Genomic DNA, 16,389 nt, shown 5'->3' on the forward strand with positions numbered 1-16,389 from the left:
TGCAAAGGGCAATAACTCTGTAAATAATACTCAAATCGCGCTGATTTTGGAACTCATTTGAGATCGTTGAAATATTAGTCAGCATACAAAGTTTCATTAAGCTCGGTTTATATTTAGTCAAGTTATCGCGTTCACAAGGTCCAATGACAATTATTAGTGTAAAGGGCAATAACTCTAAATTTCCGTTGAAACACGATGCTTTTCGAAATCGTCCGAGATCTTTCCAATATTAGTCTGCATACAAAATTTCAATAAGGTCGGTTAATATTTACTCAAGTTATTGCGTTCACAAGGAAATGTTAACTGACGACGGACAACCCACAACGACGGACAAAAAACAATCGCATAGGTCACCATGACCTATGGTTGGTTTGTTTGTTTGATTAATTAACGTCCTATTAACAGCTATAAGGACGGCCTCCCATGTATGCAGTGCTTGTGTGTATGTTGTGCGAGGTGCGTGTTTTGGGAGACTGCGGTATATTCGTGTTATTTCTTCTTGTATAGTGGAGCTGTTGCCCTTTTTATAGTGCTATATCACTGAAGCATGCCGCCGAAGACACCAAGCAACACACCCCACCCGATCACATTATGTCAGGTGACCTAATAAAATTCAAATATTATTGGATAATAATAATTATAATATATTTGATAATCCTTCCCCAGGGTGGTAATTGGCTTTTAGCATAAGTCTACAAAACTGCATTACATAATTTTATTCTTGTGATATTTTTCTTCATTTAAAGATGCTCCTCCGCCGACAGAGCATAAATGATATTCATCATTTGAGCAATAATTAGTGTTTAATCGTGTATACATAAGTCTAATTAACACAAAAAATAATATAAAATAATTTATTTTGCCTTTGGGTCATGAGCAATCAGTATTTCATTCCATATAGGATATAGTGCCATGGAATTTTTTCGGGATGCAATTAATTAATTTTTTTTATATTTTTAACTTGAAGTTAAATTAGAAGCTCAAACTTTTCAATGGCGGTAATGGTGTAAAGTAAGTAACTTTTGTAACTGAATAAAAATACTAAGTCGTCTGCTCCTGTTTTTGATAATGAAAAAATACCATTTGTCAGCGGTGGAGCATTTTTAAATTAAGTCATATTTCTAATTCAACTGAGAATGTAAGTGACTGGCAACTCTATGATAGTAAAATTAATATTTTGACCCTGTAAGATACCTTTTTATATGTTTTTTTTTCATATTTTACCTATATCTTCATTGAAGTCAGACCATGATCCGATAGTTAATATCACATTTGCACCTGCAAATAGACTGCCAACACCTGCAATCTGCTTGAGATAGCATTGGTCAGGGTGTTTACCAGTTTCTCTTTTCGCAATGAAGAGTTTGATCCAGTTCAGTTGACACCTTGCGCAGATATGGACCAGCACTATATTTTACTTATTAAGAGTTTCAAAGCAGTGAGGTGGTTAAATATACATAAGCTGACTTTGATATGTTAATGGTTAAAGAAAGCACATAGTTACATTTGTGGGGAAGTTTAATATGCACAAACGTGTTACAGAATGCGATGAAAGGGAAGCAGGGAAATGCCACTATTAAAGCACCTAGGATATAATTATAAATTTAGTCAGGAAAAGAAAGCTAATTTACACAAAGTGAAAGCATGCTCAGGTTTAAAGTAACCAGCACCATATACAAGTACATGCCTTTTATATTACCTTGTTTTTAATTCAGCCAGTAAAGTCTTTGCTCCTTCCAGCTCTGTGATTCTTCCAACATAACTGTTCTTTTCCTGAAGGGTATTTGAGAATTTGGCCAAACAATTCACAACATCTGTCGTGAAATTGAGCCAGTACTTGAATGATGTATCCTGTAGCAGCTTCAGAAAGTTTTAGCTATACAGCTGGATTCCTTCGGAGGATTTTGCTTCATCTGTTTTTATCATTAATAAATCACAAAAATAGTTAGAAAAAACACGATTTTTTTGTAGCAATTTCATCAATTAAACCCAAATCAATAGAAAAACAATCTTTTATACCTGTTGAAGGTGGAGGATCATCCCTTCCTTGCCCTCAATCACTTGCCACAGCGCCAGTTTAGTATGAGGTAACCATCTTGTGCCCCATGCGGGTTAGAATCCTGGAGAGGTTTCCAAAGACATAAACGCTTCTCGAAGTTTTGCTGTTTAATGGACTGTACCTAATTGTCAAATTATTAAGACAAAACTTATTTACATTTATATTCCTTTAAAGTATTTACTTTAACATACTTTTAGAATTGAAATACAAACACTGATTGTTTTTGGATTTTTAGATTGATTAATGAACGTCCTATGAACAGCTATGGTTAATTAACGTCCTATTAACAGCTATGGTCATGTAAGGACGGCCTCCCATGTATGCGGTGTGTTGCGTGTATGTTGTGCGAGGTGCGTGTTTCGGGAGACTGCGGTATATTCATGTTGTGTCTTCTTGTATAGTGGAACTTTTGCCCTTTTTATAATGCTATATCACATCACTGAAGCATGCCGCCGAAGACACCAAGCAACACATCCCACTCGGTCACATTATACTGACAACGGGCGAACCAGTCGTCCCACTCCATGTATGCTGAGAGCTAAGCAGGAGCAGAAACTACCACTTTTACAGACTTTGGTGTGTCTCGGCCAGGGGACAGAACCCAGAGCCTTCCTCACAGGGGCGAACGCTCAACTCAGGGCCAAAAGTGAGGCGGTGCCAAGGGAGGCATTAGGAAGGATAAAGTCAGTTAGGAAGAATAGAAAAGATAAGATCCTAAATTTAGTCGCCTTTTACGATCATGCAATAGGGGCAGCAGGTACAATTCTAACGCCCTACCTGCAGGGCAGATTTGGATTTTTAGATTGATTAATGAACGTCCTATGAACAGCTATGGTCATATAAGACGGCCTCCCAAGCATGTTGCGAGTATGTAGTGCGAGATGCGTGTTTTGGGAGACTGCGGTATATTCATGTTTTGTCCCCTTGTATAGTGGAACTGTTGCCCTTTTATAGTGCTATATCACTGAAGCATGCAGCCGAAGACACCAAACAACACACCCACTCGGCGACATTATACTGACAACGGGAAAACCAGTCGTTCCATTCCCTGTATGCTGAGCGCCAAGCAGGAGCAGAAACTACAACTTTTATAGACTTTAGTGTGTCTCGGCCAGGGGATAGAACCCAGAGCCTTTCTCACAGGGGCGAAAAGAATAAAACATGGGTTAAGTACCATCTGCACTACTTACTTTTAAAATAAATAAGATTGAGGAGAAGGAGCTAAACCTTCTGATGAGTGGGGCACTGTCTTTAGTGGATCCTTGTATGCTAGCTCCAGCCTGTGGAAGCAAAATATAAATATAAACTGGTGCTTTAAGTTTTGCTAAGTGATAGATATAAAATTCAAAATTTGAATACTTAAGAGAAGTGGTGATTACGGACATATTTTCACCGGAGATAGTACTCTGAACCAGTACAAAATAAAATTAATCATAGATTATTTTTAACTTGAGTGTATATCTGTGTGCAGAACAGTGACTTCCCTTAAGGAAAGGCCTCTCTTGTGTTTTGGCCAAACTTTTTTGTATCCCATGTTAACATTTTGTATCCCCATTTCCATTAACAATCGAAAAACATGTTTATGTGCAACTTGGTTAATTAAAAATTTCAATTTTAAACAATATATGAATGTAATCAACAAACAAACAAATTTTGTAATAAATTTGTATATATTTGGGTATGCAATTGTCAGGTATATTCACTGGCAATCAAAAGCAGACAAATCGCTACATGTATGTTATTCACTGTTACTCCAATAGTTAATATATTGTATCCTCATTTACATTTACAATCGAAACAAACATATTAATTTGCACCTTGGTTTGTATATATGTGGGTATGCTATTGTCATGTATCTTCACGGGCAATCCAAAGCAGACAAATCGCTACCCGTATGTTATTCACTGTTACTCCAATAGAACGTGGTGATGATACAGCGATCGAAAGGAAAGCAGTTTAATCATTGTAGGTTAGTGAAATTCAATGTTATATGCTTAGGTATATAGTTATCAATTTTCTAAATATTTATCAATTAGCTAAGTATTTAACACTCGATATTTCAGTCCAAAATATGGCTGCTGGAAACAACTCAGGACTACGAAGACAAACAGTGAGAAAATGTTTACGAAGAAACCTGATGGTGGTAATGATAGCAGTATCTATTATATTGGGAATATCACTAGGATGTGCTATTAGGACATCGTGGTCACCATCGGACAAAAGGAAAATATTTTATTTAAAGGTCCCAGGAGAAATTATGATGAACATGTTGCGTATGGTCTCTGTTCCTCTTGTTGTCTCTAGTATCATATCGTCAGTAGCCTCGTTGTCGATGAAGACTTCCGGTAGAATCGGGATGACGGCAGTCGTATACTACCTGGGCACCACGGTTTGTTCAGTGATTACCGGTACGGTTGGGATTGTGATAATTTCAAACGGCAAGAAAAGTGTGAAACAAGCTGCGGGTACTACAAAAGGAACCAGTCAACTTGATGCACTCTTGGACATGCTAAGGTAATATAGATATACAACAGAACGTTAAATGTAGGTTGTGTAAAGTCATATTACAGTATCGGGATAATTCTGATAGACAACATTTGTGTGTTTCTGCTTTTTATTAAATTAACATCTTATTAACATCCAGAGTCATTTAATTATACCACCGGCTCGTATTTTCTAAGTGTCATCTTACCACATAAATGTTCTACATGTGGCCTCCAAAATACAGGTGTATACATCTATTAAACACTATATCAATATCAAATAGTGTTTGCAATCAAGAATAAAAATGATGGTAGTATAATGGGTACAAATCGAGGGACTAAAATCATATAAACAACTCCAAACCAAAATCAATGGCATCTAAAAATTGAACTTATAATGGCTTGTAAAAAATAAAATAAGGATCCTTTGTATTCAAACTTTATTTTCAGAAACGCCTTCCCAGATAATTTGGTTGAAGCGACACTTTCAAAGGTAATGTGCGGAAATGAGGTATTTCATATTCGATAGTATGCTAAGTGTACTTATTGTGATAACAAATAACTGTCTTATATCGATAAAACGTGTTATGTATAATATCTATTTCAGAAGCAATCAGTGATGCCATCCCAAAATGTTGAGTTTCAAGATAATGTTGGATCCTTCGTTGGCAACCAAACGATTGTCAATGTTACAAACAATGGAACAGGTATCGCTTGTATCAACAAATATACACCCGATAACCCTAATGAAACATTAACACCAGTTAATTATCCCCCGCCCAACGAAGCTGGCGGGGGATATATAAATGGGTTCCGTCCGTCCGTCCGTCCGTACGAATGGTTTCCGGAGCTTAACTCTAAAACCAGTAGAGATATTTCATACACACATGGTTCTTTTTAGTAGGCCATGGGCTAGGAGGGTCCCACATGCACCCACCCCCCCAAACCTCCGAACCAATATTTTTCTGAACCCTTATGACCCACTGATCAAAATGTTAACATTGCATAAGTTGGGATGAACTTCCGGTTATGACGTCATCAAGATGGCCGCCATCTCGAATTTCACTAAAAATTGAAAAATAGTCATAACATTAACATTTTTCAACCGAAGTAGACAAATGAGGTATCAAAATGACCACAATAGAACAACAAATACATATCAGGACCACAAAACCCAATATATGTAGTGATTTCTACGCAGGAAATGAAAAAATCGGATTTAAAGCTCAAAAATGGTGATTTTTCAGCAAATTTTTCATATTTTGTTTGACGCAGCAAAAATGTTTCCCAACAGCAATCTATTATTTCTAATAAGTTTTTTGATCACTTGTCAATCAGTTTAAGCATCAAAAACAACCAAAACCAATGTTAACATCGTATAAGTTCCGGTTATGACGTCATCAAGATGGCCACCATCTCGAATTTCACTGAAAAAATGAAAAATAGTCATAACATCGGCATTTTTCAACTGAAATAGACAAATGAGGTATCAAAATGACCACAATAGAACAACAAATACATGTCGTGACCAAATAAGCCAATATATGATGATTTGAACGCAGGAAATGAAAAAAAATAATATTTTCAGCTCAAAAATGGTCATTTTTCAGCATTTCTTCATATTTGGCTTGACGCAGCAAAATTGTTTCCCAACAACAAATTGTTATTCACAATCAGTTATTTGACCTCTTATCAATCTGTTAAAACAACACAACAAAAATATATAGAAATGCAAAAAAGAATGATTGTTATACCCTCAATTTTATTGATTAGCAGCGTCTCAAAAATAACACAACACCTACTGATAGCGTAACAAATGTAACCTAAGCTAAGCCTGTGTTTTCGTTAATATCATTAACAGTTCCCAAAGCGTTTGTGTCTTTGAAAATGAGCACATTCATTGTTTATTTCCTATGCATAGCATTAGCAAAATGTCATATGGTTACTACAATGTCACTAATATGTCTTTCACTGGTTCTCAATGATAACCATTATCATTGTGCGTGCTTTCTCGCCTCACTGACCTATCCACTGAAGAGACTCGGCATATCTGGTAGCTGGTACATGCAGTCCGAATCAGAGTACTCGAGATATCAGTATCCAATTCGTCGAAAGCCAGATCGACGTCTTCGATGTTGATGAGCTCCTGTGACACTGCATTACCAGTGTTGTTCTAGCCTTTTATGACCCATGCATGACCAGAGTTCATATTAGGAACAACAGGTTCAGGGATGTGGGATCTCTTTCAGATTCTAACATATCGTACGTATATGCTGTTTCAGACTTCTCCGGCATAATGGAAATTACACCAGATGCACATTCTTCCAATGGTGGAATTGGTTCTCTTAAGCACATAACTCCATAATTCGTATGAAGTACTATTCATCAATTTTGTGGACTCTCGTGCAACCATAAATGGCACTGATGATATCATCGAGGTCATTAATGAGGGCATAAATGTTAAATGTTTTTCATTGGTCTGACTTTTCCCACTCCCTTGAAGGTGCTGGTTGTGTCACATCTGGTGTATGCGCAAAGAGACCATTGAAGACTCTCCAGTAAAAAGTTCTCTAAAGTGCTTTCCAGACTTGGCAAAGAGTGAAACTTCACTGCAGACCTCATTTATGACCTCAAAGAATCCACCTGTGCCACCTATGGTTCACAAAAAATAGGAATTGTGTTTCATACGAATTAAGGAGAACCAACTCAACCCTCCGCAGAATGTTGATCTGGTGTCTTTTCCATCATGCCGGGGAAGTCTGGAACATCATATACGATATGTGAATCTAGGTGAAACTAGGTTGGAAACAGGAAGAGCTCCCACATCCCTGAAGCCGATGTTTCTGATCTTAACTCTGACCATGGAGAGTTGACAAGTTAGAACCACGATGGTAACCCGGTAATGTAATGTCACATCAGGTCACCGAGGTCGAAGACGACACTCTGGCGAGAAAGCACGCACAACGAAAATGATAAGCATTAAGAACTAGTGAAAGAAATATGTGACACTGTAGTAACCATATTATATCTTGCGTTATACACAGGAAATAAACAATGGATGTGCTCATTCTAAAAGACACAATATGTTTCGAAAAGTGTCATGGTATTTGTAGTGTTAGCGGTTTGGAAAAAATAACAATCATATGCCGCATCCGGTGATGTTTTGTAAACCAAATGATGGTATAACAAATCTCTGTTGCATTTCTATATATTTTTGTTGTTGTTGTTTTAACAGATTGATAAGAGGTCAAATAACTGATTGTGAATAACAATTTGTTGTTGGGAAACAATTTTGCTGCGTCAAGCCAAATATGAAAAAATGCTGAAAAATTACCATTTTTGAGCTTAAAATATTATTTTTTTCATTTCCTGCGTTCAAATCACTACATATATTGGCTTATTTGGTCACGACATGTATTTGTTGTTCTATTGTGGTCATTTTGATACCTCATTTGTCTACTTTGTTGAAAAATGCCGATGTTATGACTATTTTTCATTTTTCAGTGAAATTCGAGATGGTGGCCATCTTGATGACGTCATAACCGGAACTTATACGATGTTAACATTGGTTTTGGTTGTTTTTGTTGCTTAAACTGATTGACAAGTGGTCAAAAACTTATTAGAAATAATAGATTGCTGTTGGGAAACATTTTGGCTGCGTCAAACAAAATATGAAATATTTGCTGAAAAATCACCATTTTTGAGCTTTAAATCCGATTTTTTCATTTCCTGTGTAGAAATCACTACATATATTGGATGTTTTGGTCCTGATATGTATTTGTTGTTCTATTGTGGTCATTTTGATATCTCATTTGTCTACTTCGGTTGAAAAATGTTAATGTTATGACTATTTTTCAATTTTTAGTGAAATTCGAGATGGCGGCCATCTTGATGACGTCATAACCGGAAGTTCATCCCAACCTATGCAAAGGGTTCAGAAAAATATTGGTTCGGAGGTTGGGGGGGGGGGGTGCATGTGGAACCCTCCTAGCCCATGGCCTATAGTGCCTTTTGCTAATTTTAGGTTTTCATTTTTTGCATTTTTTCCGTAACCATGGAAACATTGCTGAAAATATCACATTTTTGTACCAAGTTCGTTTCCGGAGCATAACTCTAAAACCAGAAGAGATATTTTCACGAAACTTTATAGACACATTGGTCTTTTGGTTTAGTAGTGCCTTTTGCTATTTTAAGGTTTTCACTTTTTGTTCTTTTTTCTGTAACCATGAAACATTGCTGAAAATGGCAGATTTCTGTGTAAGAATCGTTTCCGGAGCACAACTCTAAAACCAGCTGAGATATTTCCATGAAACTTCATAGACACATTCTTTTTATGGTCTAGTAGTACCTTTTGCTATTTTTAAGTTTTCATTTTTTGCACTTTTTCCGTTACCATGGAAACATTGCTGAAAATATCATGGTAAATGGTAAATGTTACTTTGCAAAACTCCACCCATCTTTGTGTATATAGTCTAATATAAATGTCAAGGCTGTATACCTGATTCAACAATTGCAGCCCCGTTCTACTTGAATTATACTCCATCTTTCTTTAGCTCAACTTCATTTTTCCTGGGTTTTTTCATACACATAAGTCTCCACAATCAAACTTAATTCAGCTTTGATATCTCCATTGGCGGGGGATCTGAATGACTATGTCCTTGTTTCCTTTCTTATCGCTACTTAAGAATATTGTTATTGATAAATATCATTTGTGAATAATTAAATGTGCCTTTAATACATGAAATGACTTTATAAAGGTAAATTAGAAATACAGAGAGTGTACCGTTGTAACGTTTGTAAAAGACCTGCTATACAAACAAGGAAAAATGAAACTTGCATATATTTTCACTGAATAAAATCGTTTTTACATTCCAGTTAAAATAACAACTGTTGAGGTGCCAACAGTTATATCTGTTCCCGGGTCAAACATACTCGGATTAATTGTAGCCTCAATTTTCATTGGCTGTATACTTTCCAGCATGGAGGACAAGGGAAAGCCACTCGTAGATTTCTTCCAGACTCTCTACCTGGTCATGATGAAGATGGTTTTGATATTTATTTGGTAATGCCGCTTTCAAGCATAAACATTATTTCAACATCAATGTACATCGTATTAATATTTGGTGTCATCTGAAAAACAATGCTTTTTGAAAGGAGATGTATCATTTTAGACCGTATAACTGGGACCCAATGATAGGTAATTTATTTTGCTTTTGATTGTATCTATATCAAAAACACCCGACTTTGCCTGGGTAATTTAGAGGTCAAAGGCACAGGGTAAACATAGTTGATATTATTACTTTACAATTATAATCATTATGCAACCATCACAATTTTACAATAACAGTGTCAATGTGGTTTGTTTTGTTTTTTTTTTATTTATAGGTGTATCCCTATAGGACTAATGTTCCTTATAGCGTCAATAGTTGTAGGGGTAGAGCGGCCACGAGACGCCCTACAGGAGTTCGCTCTCTTTATACCTACAGTCATCATCTGTCTCCTGTTGCATGGCTTTGGCACAGTGCCGATGCTTTATTTCGTCGTGACAAGGAAAAATCCATATGTTTTCTTAAAGAATATGTCAAAAGCACTCATCACCGCTTTTGGATCAGCTTCCAGGTAGTCTTTATGAAGTGAATACTTACGCTATCTTTTCCTTGTTTTAATTTTAATTACATGTTTATTTGTCAGGATATCTTCATATTGAATGTCTTATGTGTTTTTCCGAGAGGAGATTTATTGTTGCAATTTTAAAGTTGTTATTTCGCTGAACACGCATACTAAAGACAATCAAATACTGAGTGAACAAATCAGTCGTAATTCTTTCATATCGATTGATTTAAAGTGAACAATCGGGCAAGGATGGCTAAAGTCGGTAAAAATGGTGTGAATGTATCCAGTATAATTTCTTATGAAATGGAAAAATAAAATCTCTCGTCAAAATCTGTCTGCGTACGAAGAAATTAATTTAAAGTATGGAAATTCTAAAACGTCCTCCCGGCTCACTATGTCCGTGGTTACATTTCCACGCAGCCTCGCTTTCGATGCTTTCAACTTTTCTTTACTTAAATGGTCAGAACTGGGAAACTAAGGAGAACTTGACCGTCGTATTAATATGTAAGAACTTTTGGAAGGCCAATGAACGCATTTAGACTGGTTTTCTTTGCCCGACTATTCACTTTAACGTCATATTAACAATGGTCGAGTCAAGTCGATGATGTGCTAGGAGGTCGGAGTACAAAGATAAACAACAGTGATCTCTGGTCTAGCTGGCGACTGCCCCAGATAAGATTCAAATGAAAGGAGAGAACTATTTATCTTTTTGGCTATGTAGTATATTGTCAATCAAATTTGTTGAAATGAAATTAAATAGAATTCAAAGTCGCGATGGACATATGAGATTTTTCCGAGACATTTTAACCACATGGCATTATAAATAACAAATTTTAAGCATCGGTTTGACTTGGTATTGGCTTATTCAGTAAACCAAATAACATCATAAAAGGCGACTAAATTTAGGATACTTTTCTCTTCTTCTAACGTCCAATTTTATTAAAATACATATCCTTATAACCACTCCGTCCAATTGACGATCTGACAACATTCCATAAGGGGTCATGTTCGAATGAACTTTTTACCACGTGTAATTCAGATCAAATACATTTTCTACACACATTGCTACGTCAATTGATAACGCCATTGTTAACGTTATTATATAGCAGCTCTTGCTCTTTTATAGTGAAATATAACTGCAATACGAACATACCGAAATCTCCTGCTCACCACACACCGCATACACGGAAGGGTGCCTCACATGAATAGGACGTTAATTGATAAATAAATGGCATAGGAAACATTACTTAGAAGTTCCTGTAAAAAGACCATTCACTGGTACAAGAGACAGAAAGAATATCCTCAAGTTTCCCCAACATGCACAGATAGGAGGTCGTCCTAAAATGTTACTGGTTGTCAAGATGACGTTTCACCAAATGAAATCAACAAAACCAAATATATATTAATAAGGTTTTTTATTTTCATTCCAGTGCAGCTGCCCTACCTTTTACGATGGACTGTCTGATAAGGAAAAACAAGGTTGACAAACGGGTTGTTAACTTCATCGCTCCTATCGGAGCGACAATCAACATGGACGGAACGGCAGTGTACATACCAATGCTGTTGATTTTTATTTCTCATCAACTTGGACTTAGTCTTAGTCCTGCACGTTACGTTGTAATTGGGTAGGTTTTCGGTATATGTTTGTGTTAACGTAGAAAACACCTCGAGTGTTTGAGCAAGCTAGTTTCCATGAAACCTTTACTATATGTACAAGTAATGTAAAACTTGTAATCACTTAAGAAAATAGCTGTAAAACATTGCATATCCTTTTCTTTATGGATTTATTGTAAAAAAAAGAGAAATCAAATTAATTTGAATTTGACAGCACAAAAATAAGATACCATATGTATTGGTGTTTTCCCCTTGATAACAGATTATCAGCTATTGGAGTGTCTGTCGGAGCAGCAGCTATACCAGCAGGGTTGATGTATATGACGGTAGCGGCGATGGCGGTTGGGCTGCCTGTAGAGCAAGTCCTGCTCACTGCTCCATTTGAGTGGGTTTTGTAAGTATCATAAGGTTTTAGCTATATATCGATGTAATCGTTCAAAGCCGCTATCTATACCTTGAGTTTATTTTGAGTGAAAAAATATGTCCTTGATGACTAAAATACATTGAGATAACCAGACGCTCTAAAGGAATAAGCGATAATGTTGTTTTCCTCCCTTTACAAATAGCCTGTTAATTGTCATGTAAGTAACTACGATGTATGGTTACTATAAATAGTGGAGAGTATAAATAATAGGTAATGACAGAGTAATTTAAATAGATAACAAGAGGCCCATTGGCCATAACGGTTACTTGATATTTGATACAAATTAGTTCTGTAACTTAATAGCCAACGGATGACTTTTGTTCACGAAATAGGAACACATCTAATAGGTCTACATACGTTTTTGTTTGTTTGTTTGATTAATTAACGTCCTATTAACAGCTATGGTCATGTAAGGACGGCCTCCCATGTATGCGGTGTGTTGCGTGCGTGTTGTGGGAGACTGCAGTATGTTCGTGTTGTGTCTCCTTGTATAGTGGAACTGTTGCCCTTTTTATAGTGCTATATCACTGAAGCATGCCGCTGAAGACACCAAGCAACATACAAAGTTTCATTAAGCTTGGTGTATATTTACTCACATTACCGTGTTCACAAGATTCAATTATTATAATTGCAAAGAGCAATAATTCCGTCAATAATTTAGAGTCGAATCAAGCATATTTTCAAACTTGTTCAAAATATTTCCAATGTTAGCGATATAGTCTACATGCAAAGTTCCATTAAGCTCGGATCGTATTTACTCAACTTATTATGTTCACAAGATTCAATAATTATAATTGCAAAAGGCAGTAACTCTTAAGTTACAATTGAATCAAGCTGATGTTCAAACTCGTTCAAGATCTTTCCAATGTTAGTGCATATTTACTCAAGTTATCATATTCACAAGTTTCAAAAATTATAATAATTATTAGTGCAAAGGGCAATAACTCCATAAATAATCGTCGGATCAAGCAAGTTTTAGAATTCGTTCGAGATTTGTCCAATGTTAGTCTAAATTCCAAATTTCATTAAGCTCATTTTATATTTACTCAAGTTATCGTGTACACAAGGTTCAATAATTATTGTTGAGAAGGGCAATAACTCCGTAAGTTACCGTTGAATCATGCTGATTTTCAATATTGTCGGAGACCATTCCAATGTTAGTCTACACACAGTTTCATTAAGCTCGATATATATTTACTCAAGTTATCGCGTTCACAAGGAAATGTGAACGGAAGTCGGAAGACGCATGATGGACGACGGACAAAAGACTATCGCAATAGGTGACCTAAAAAGTAAATAATTAGTCAATGGTTTTGTTCATAGTCTTTATTAAGCTCATTGTAGACACATGGGCGGTATTCCAAACGTGACATTTTGCAAGGATTGCAGTAAAATATAGTTACATCTGTTTGAGTAGAAATTCAATTTCATATAAATGAGACCATTGGGGACAGAGGCCGGCCGGAAAGAGATCTAAGTTGGGAACTTTGCTCAATCTCTGCTATGAAATACTGAAGTTACCTACCCATTCTGTGTTTGGTTTTTTTCAGATGACAGTTTAGGCCAATGGGTCTCTTGTATTTCTTCTGATATTAATAAATCAAATCTTCCATATTTTCAGTGGACGATGTCGGACAACAATAAACGTTATGGGTGACTCGTTTGGAGCTGGCATTGTTGACCATTTGTGTCGGTCTATGCTATCATCTGAGGAAAAAGAATTAGAGCATGAACCACCAAATCAGGAGGATATGGAAGAAAGCAATAATTTAGTTTGAATTGGTTTATTTCTTGAATGATACACCAACGAAATGTATTACTTATGTCGGATTGTCCAGCATGACGATAAAGACAATATAACATAGAAGATGTGTTGATTAACACTTAGGTAGAGTTTAATGATAAGATAATACTATTGTGATAAAGTTTCCACAGAATATAACGAATGAGTGGACTAAAGTTATAATTTAAGTTAATATAATATCAAATACAAACCATACTTACATTATACTGACAACGGCGAACCAGTTGTCCTACTCCGTGAATGCTGAGCGCTAAGCAGGAGCAGAAACTACAACTTTTATTGAACCCAGAGCCTACCTTATAGGGGCCAGAGCTCAACCGTAGGTAAAATTGAGGCGGTATCAAGGAAGATATTATAGTCCAGTCAATTTAGGTTTTTTTTTCTGTAATGTTAATGTATGTATTGATAAAGGAATCAAAAGTGGAGAAAGTGCTTATTTCAACCCCGAATATATCAGGAAAATTAAACAAAAAATATTTCTTAATTGACCGAGTTTAAATTTCGATAACTTTCCTCTCTGTAATACAAGATAAAATAAATCAATGTTAACTTTTTTGAAAACCGTGTTTTCGTCCGAAACATATTTCAAACAAAATATGTTTTGGACGAACTATCCTATAAGAAGATACGAAATCTTCATATTTACCAACTATATTGGCCTTTGTTGATTTTTGTTTCAAGCAGTATGAAATAATAAGCACAGATATTAATACTGATTGAATAAAGATCCCTTAATTTATTTCTTAATTAATTTTATGACCATAGAAGAAAATTTATTTCCACCCTTTAGGAGTACATGTATAAGACCAATCAAATTTGGCTTGCTGATCTCATTTTGACTGTTATTAAGTCAAAATTGCACGAGCTACAGATTTAGATACGGGATATCTAAAAACAATCTTTGACAAATTTTGATGTATGCATTGATGTTTTGTTTATGGCGGTTATTCTTAGCAAAAATGATATTTTATTTAAAATATCTACTAGTAAAGATTTAATTCAGGGTTACGAAAAGCTCATTTGAACCACAAAAATTGGTATATTGGGGACTTTTTCATTTCCCTCGATAGAGAGTAACGGGACGATATATCATCTTAAAGAAGTTATCTGTGTGTTAAAGTTCAATTTTTTTCTGTAAATCATTTATTGTGTTAGGTAAAATATGGAAAATTTTCTTTGGATTTGTCAAAGCATATCCAGAAAATTCTTTTTTTTTTATTTATTTGTTCAGATTGATGGACTTTTATTTTTTGACCATTTTTCAGCACTTATACCCAATCTCATGAAATACAATATGTGTAAGTGCTTAATTAATTTAAAATTTGCTTATTTTCGATATGTACTCTAATGTATACAAAATGTAATCTGCTCTTTGGATATAACTGCTTTCCAAGTTTTTGAAATACTTACTCAAGAATTATGGAAACTGTTAATATGGATACGATATAAATGTAACATAAAAATTGGCAATATCAGCGAACTTTGAAGATTCCTGTTTATTTGTATCAATAATGGCATGTAAATAAATCACTATAAAAGTATACAAAATGTCATGTTTGAAGGATCTAATCACAAACTAATTTTGTTTAGGGTAAAATATTAGTGTTTTTTATAGCTGACTAGGGCTTAAATGTTAAAATTGACACATTTCAAAGCATATTTCACCATATTGATTGCTCAACGGTTTGTTCAATTACAATTTCTCCGTTTCAGCTTATATGAACTATTTTCCCTATTTTCTTGATCTTCTGATAGACGAAAAAAGTATTTTCCCATATTTGGATTTTCAGAACACCTGAGACGAAGTCTAAAGTCAACCATTCTAATCGCCTTTTGTCCTCCATCGTATTATGATAAACAATATACATTTTTGACTGCAAAACTGCAGAACCAAATTTGTTTAAATTTTGTAGAAGCCTTCCATTGCCAAAGGTCAATCAAAATTGTGCATGATATTGTCCTAGCCCCTCAGGAGCCTAGGGTCGTGCCAATAGGGGTCAAGGTTACGATAGTTTATATAGGAAAAATTAATTTATGAGCATTATTTGCTCAATTTTCATAAGAAATGAGTCAAACTTGGTTAGAATTATTAGCCTGAAATATTATTTTAACACTACATCCATATTGGTCCTAGCTGACCCCCAGGGGCAGAGGGACGGGGCTAAAAGGTGTCAAAATGACTTAAAAAATCTTCTTCTGAATTCACACATTTGATTGAACCAGATACTCTTCATAGTTTGAAAGGTCTTAAGCGGAAAAACACTTTTATGATCATCATTTGCTCAATTTTCATAGGAAATGAATCAAACTTGGTTAGAATCGTTACCAATTGAGATTTAGCATTTTAACCTATCCAGATCAGTTCTATTACAATTTTTTGTAAGTTAGGCTT

General features: G+C 35.5%; 1 protein-coding gene across 2 annotated transcripts in view; it reads left to right on the forward strand.

Annotated features, from left to right (window-relative positions):
- The window catches only part of LOC138325200 (excitatory amino acid transporter 1-like), a 38,201-nt gene extending 24,207 nt beyond the window's left edge, over positions 1–13,994 (forward strand). Inside the window, exons 2-9 of one of the 2 annotated variants that reach the window (XM_069270686.1) lie at positions 4,123–4,573; positions 4,993–5,035; positions 5,150–5,249; positions 9,418–9,604; positions 9,928–10,161; positions 11,586–11,780; positions 12,032–12,163; positions 13,815–13,994. In XM_069270686.1, the coding sequence (XP_069126787.1) occupies positions 4,131–4,573; positions 4,993–5,035; positions 5,150–5,249; positions 9,418–9,604; positions 9,928–10,161; positions 11,586–11,780; positions 12,032–12,163; positions 13,815–13,971 (1,491 nt within the window). In that variant the 5' untranslated portion in view covers positions 4,123–4,130 and the 3' untranslated portion in view covers positions 13,972–13,994. Of the gene's footprint in view, positions 1–3,930; positions 4,574–4,992; positions 5,036–5,149; positions 5,250–9,417; positions 9,605–9,927; positions 10,162–11,585; positions 11,781–12,031; positions 12,164–13,814 lie in introns of those variants that run through there. The other variant, XM_069270685.1, reaches the window with a different exon arrangement.
- Positions 13,995–16,389: the final 2,395 nt, after the last annotated feature.

Source organism: Argopecten irradians, chromosome 6 (assembly GCF_041381155.1).
Source record: "Argopecten irradians isolate NY chromosome 6, Ai_NY, whole genome shotgun sequence".
NCBI classification, from domain to species: domain Eukaryota; kingdom Metazoa; phylum Mollusca; class Bivalvia; order Pectinida; family Pectinidae; genus Argopecten; species Argopecten irradians.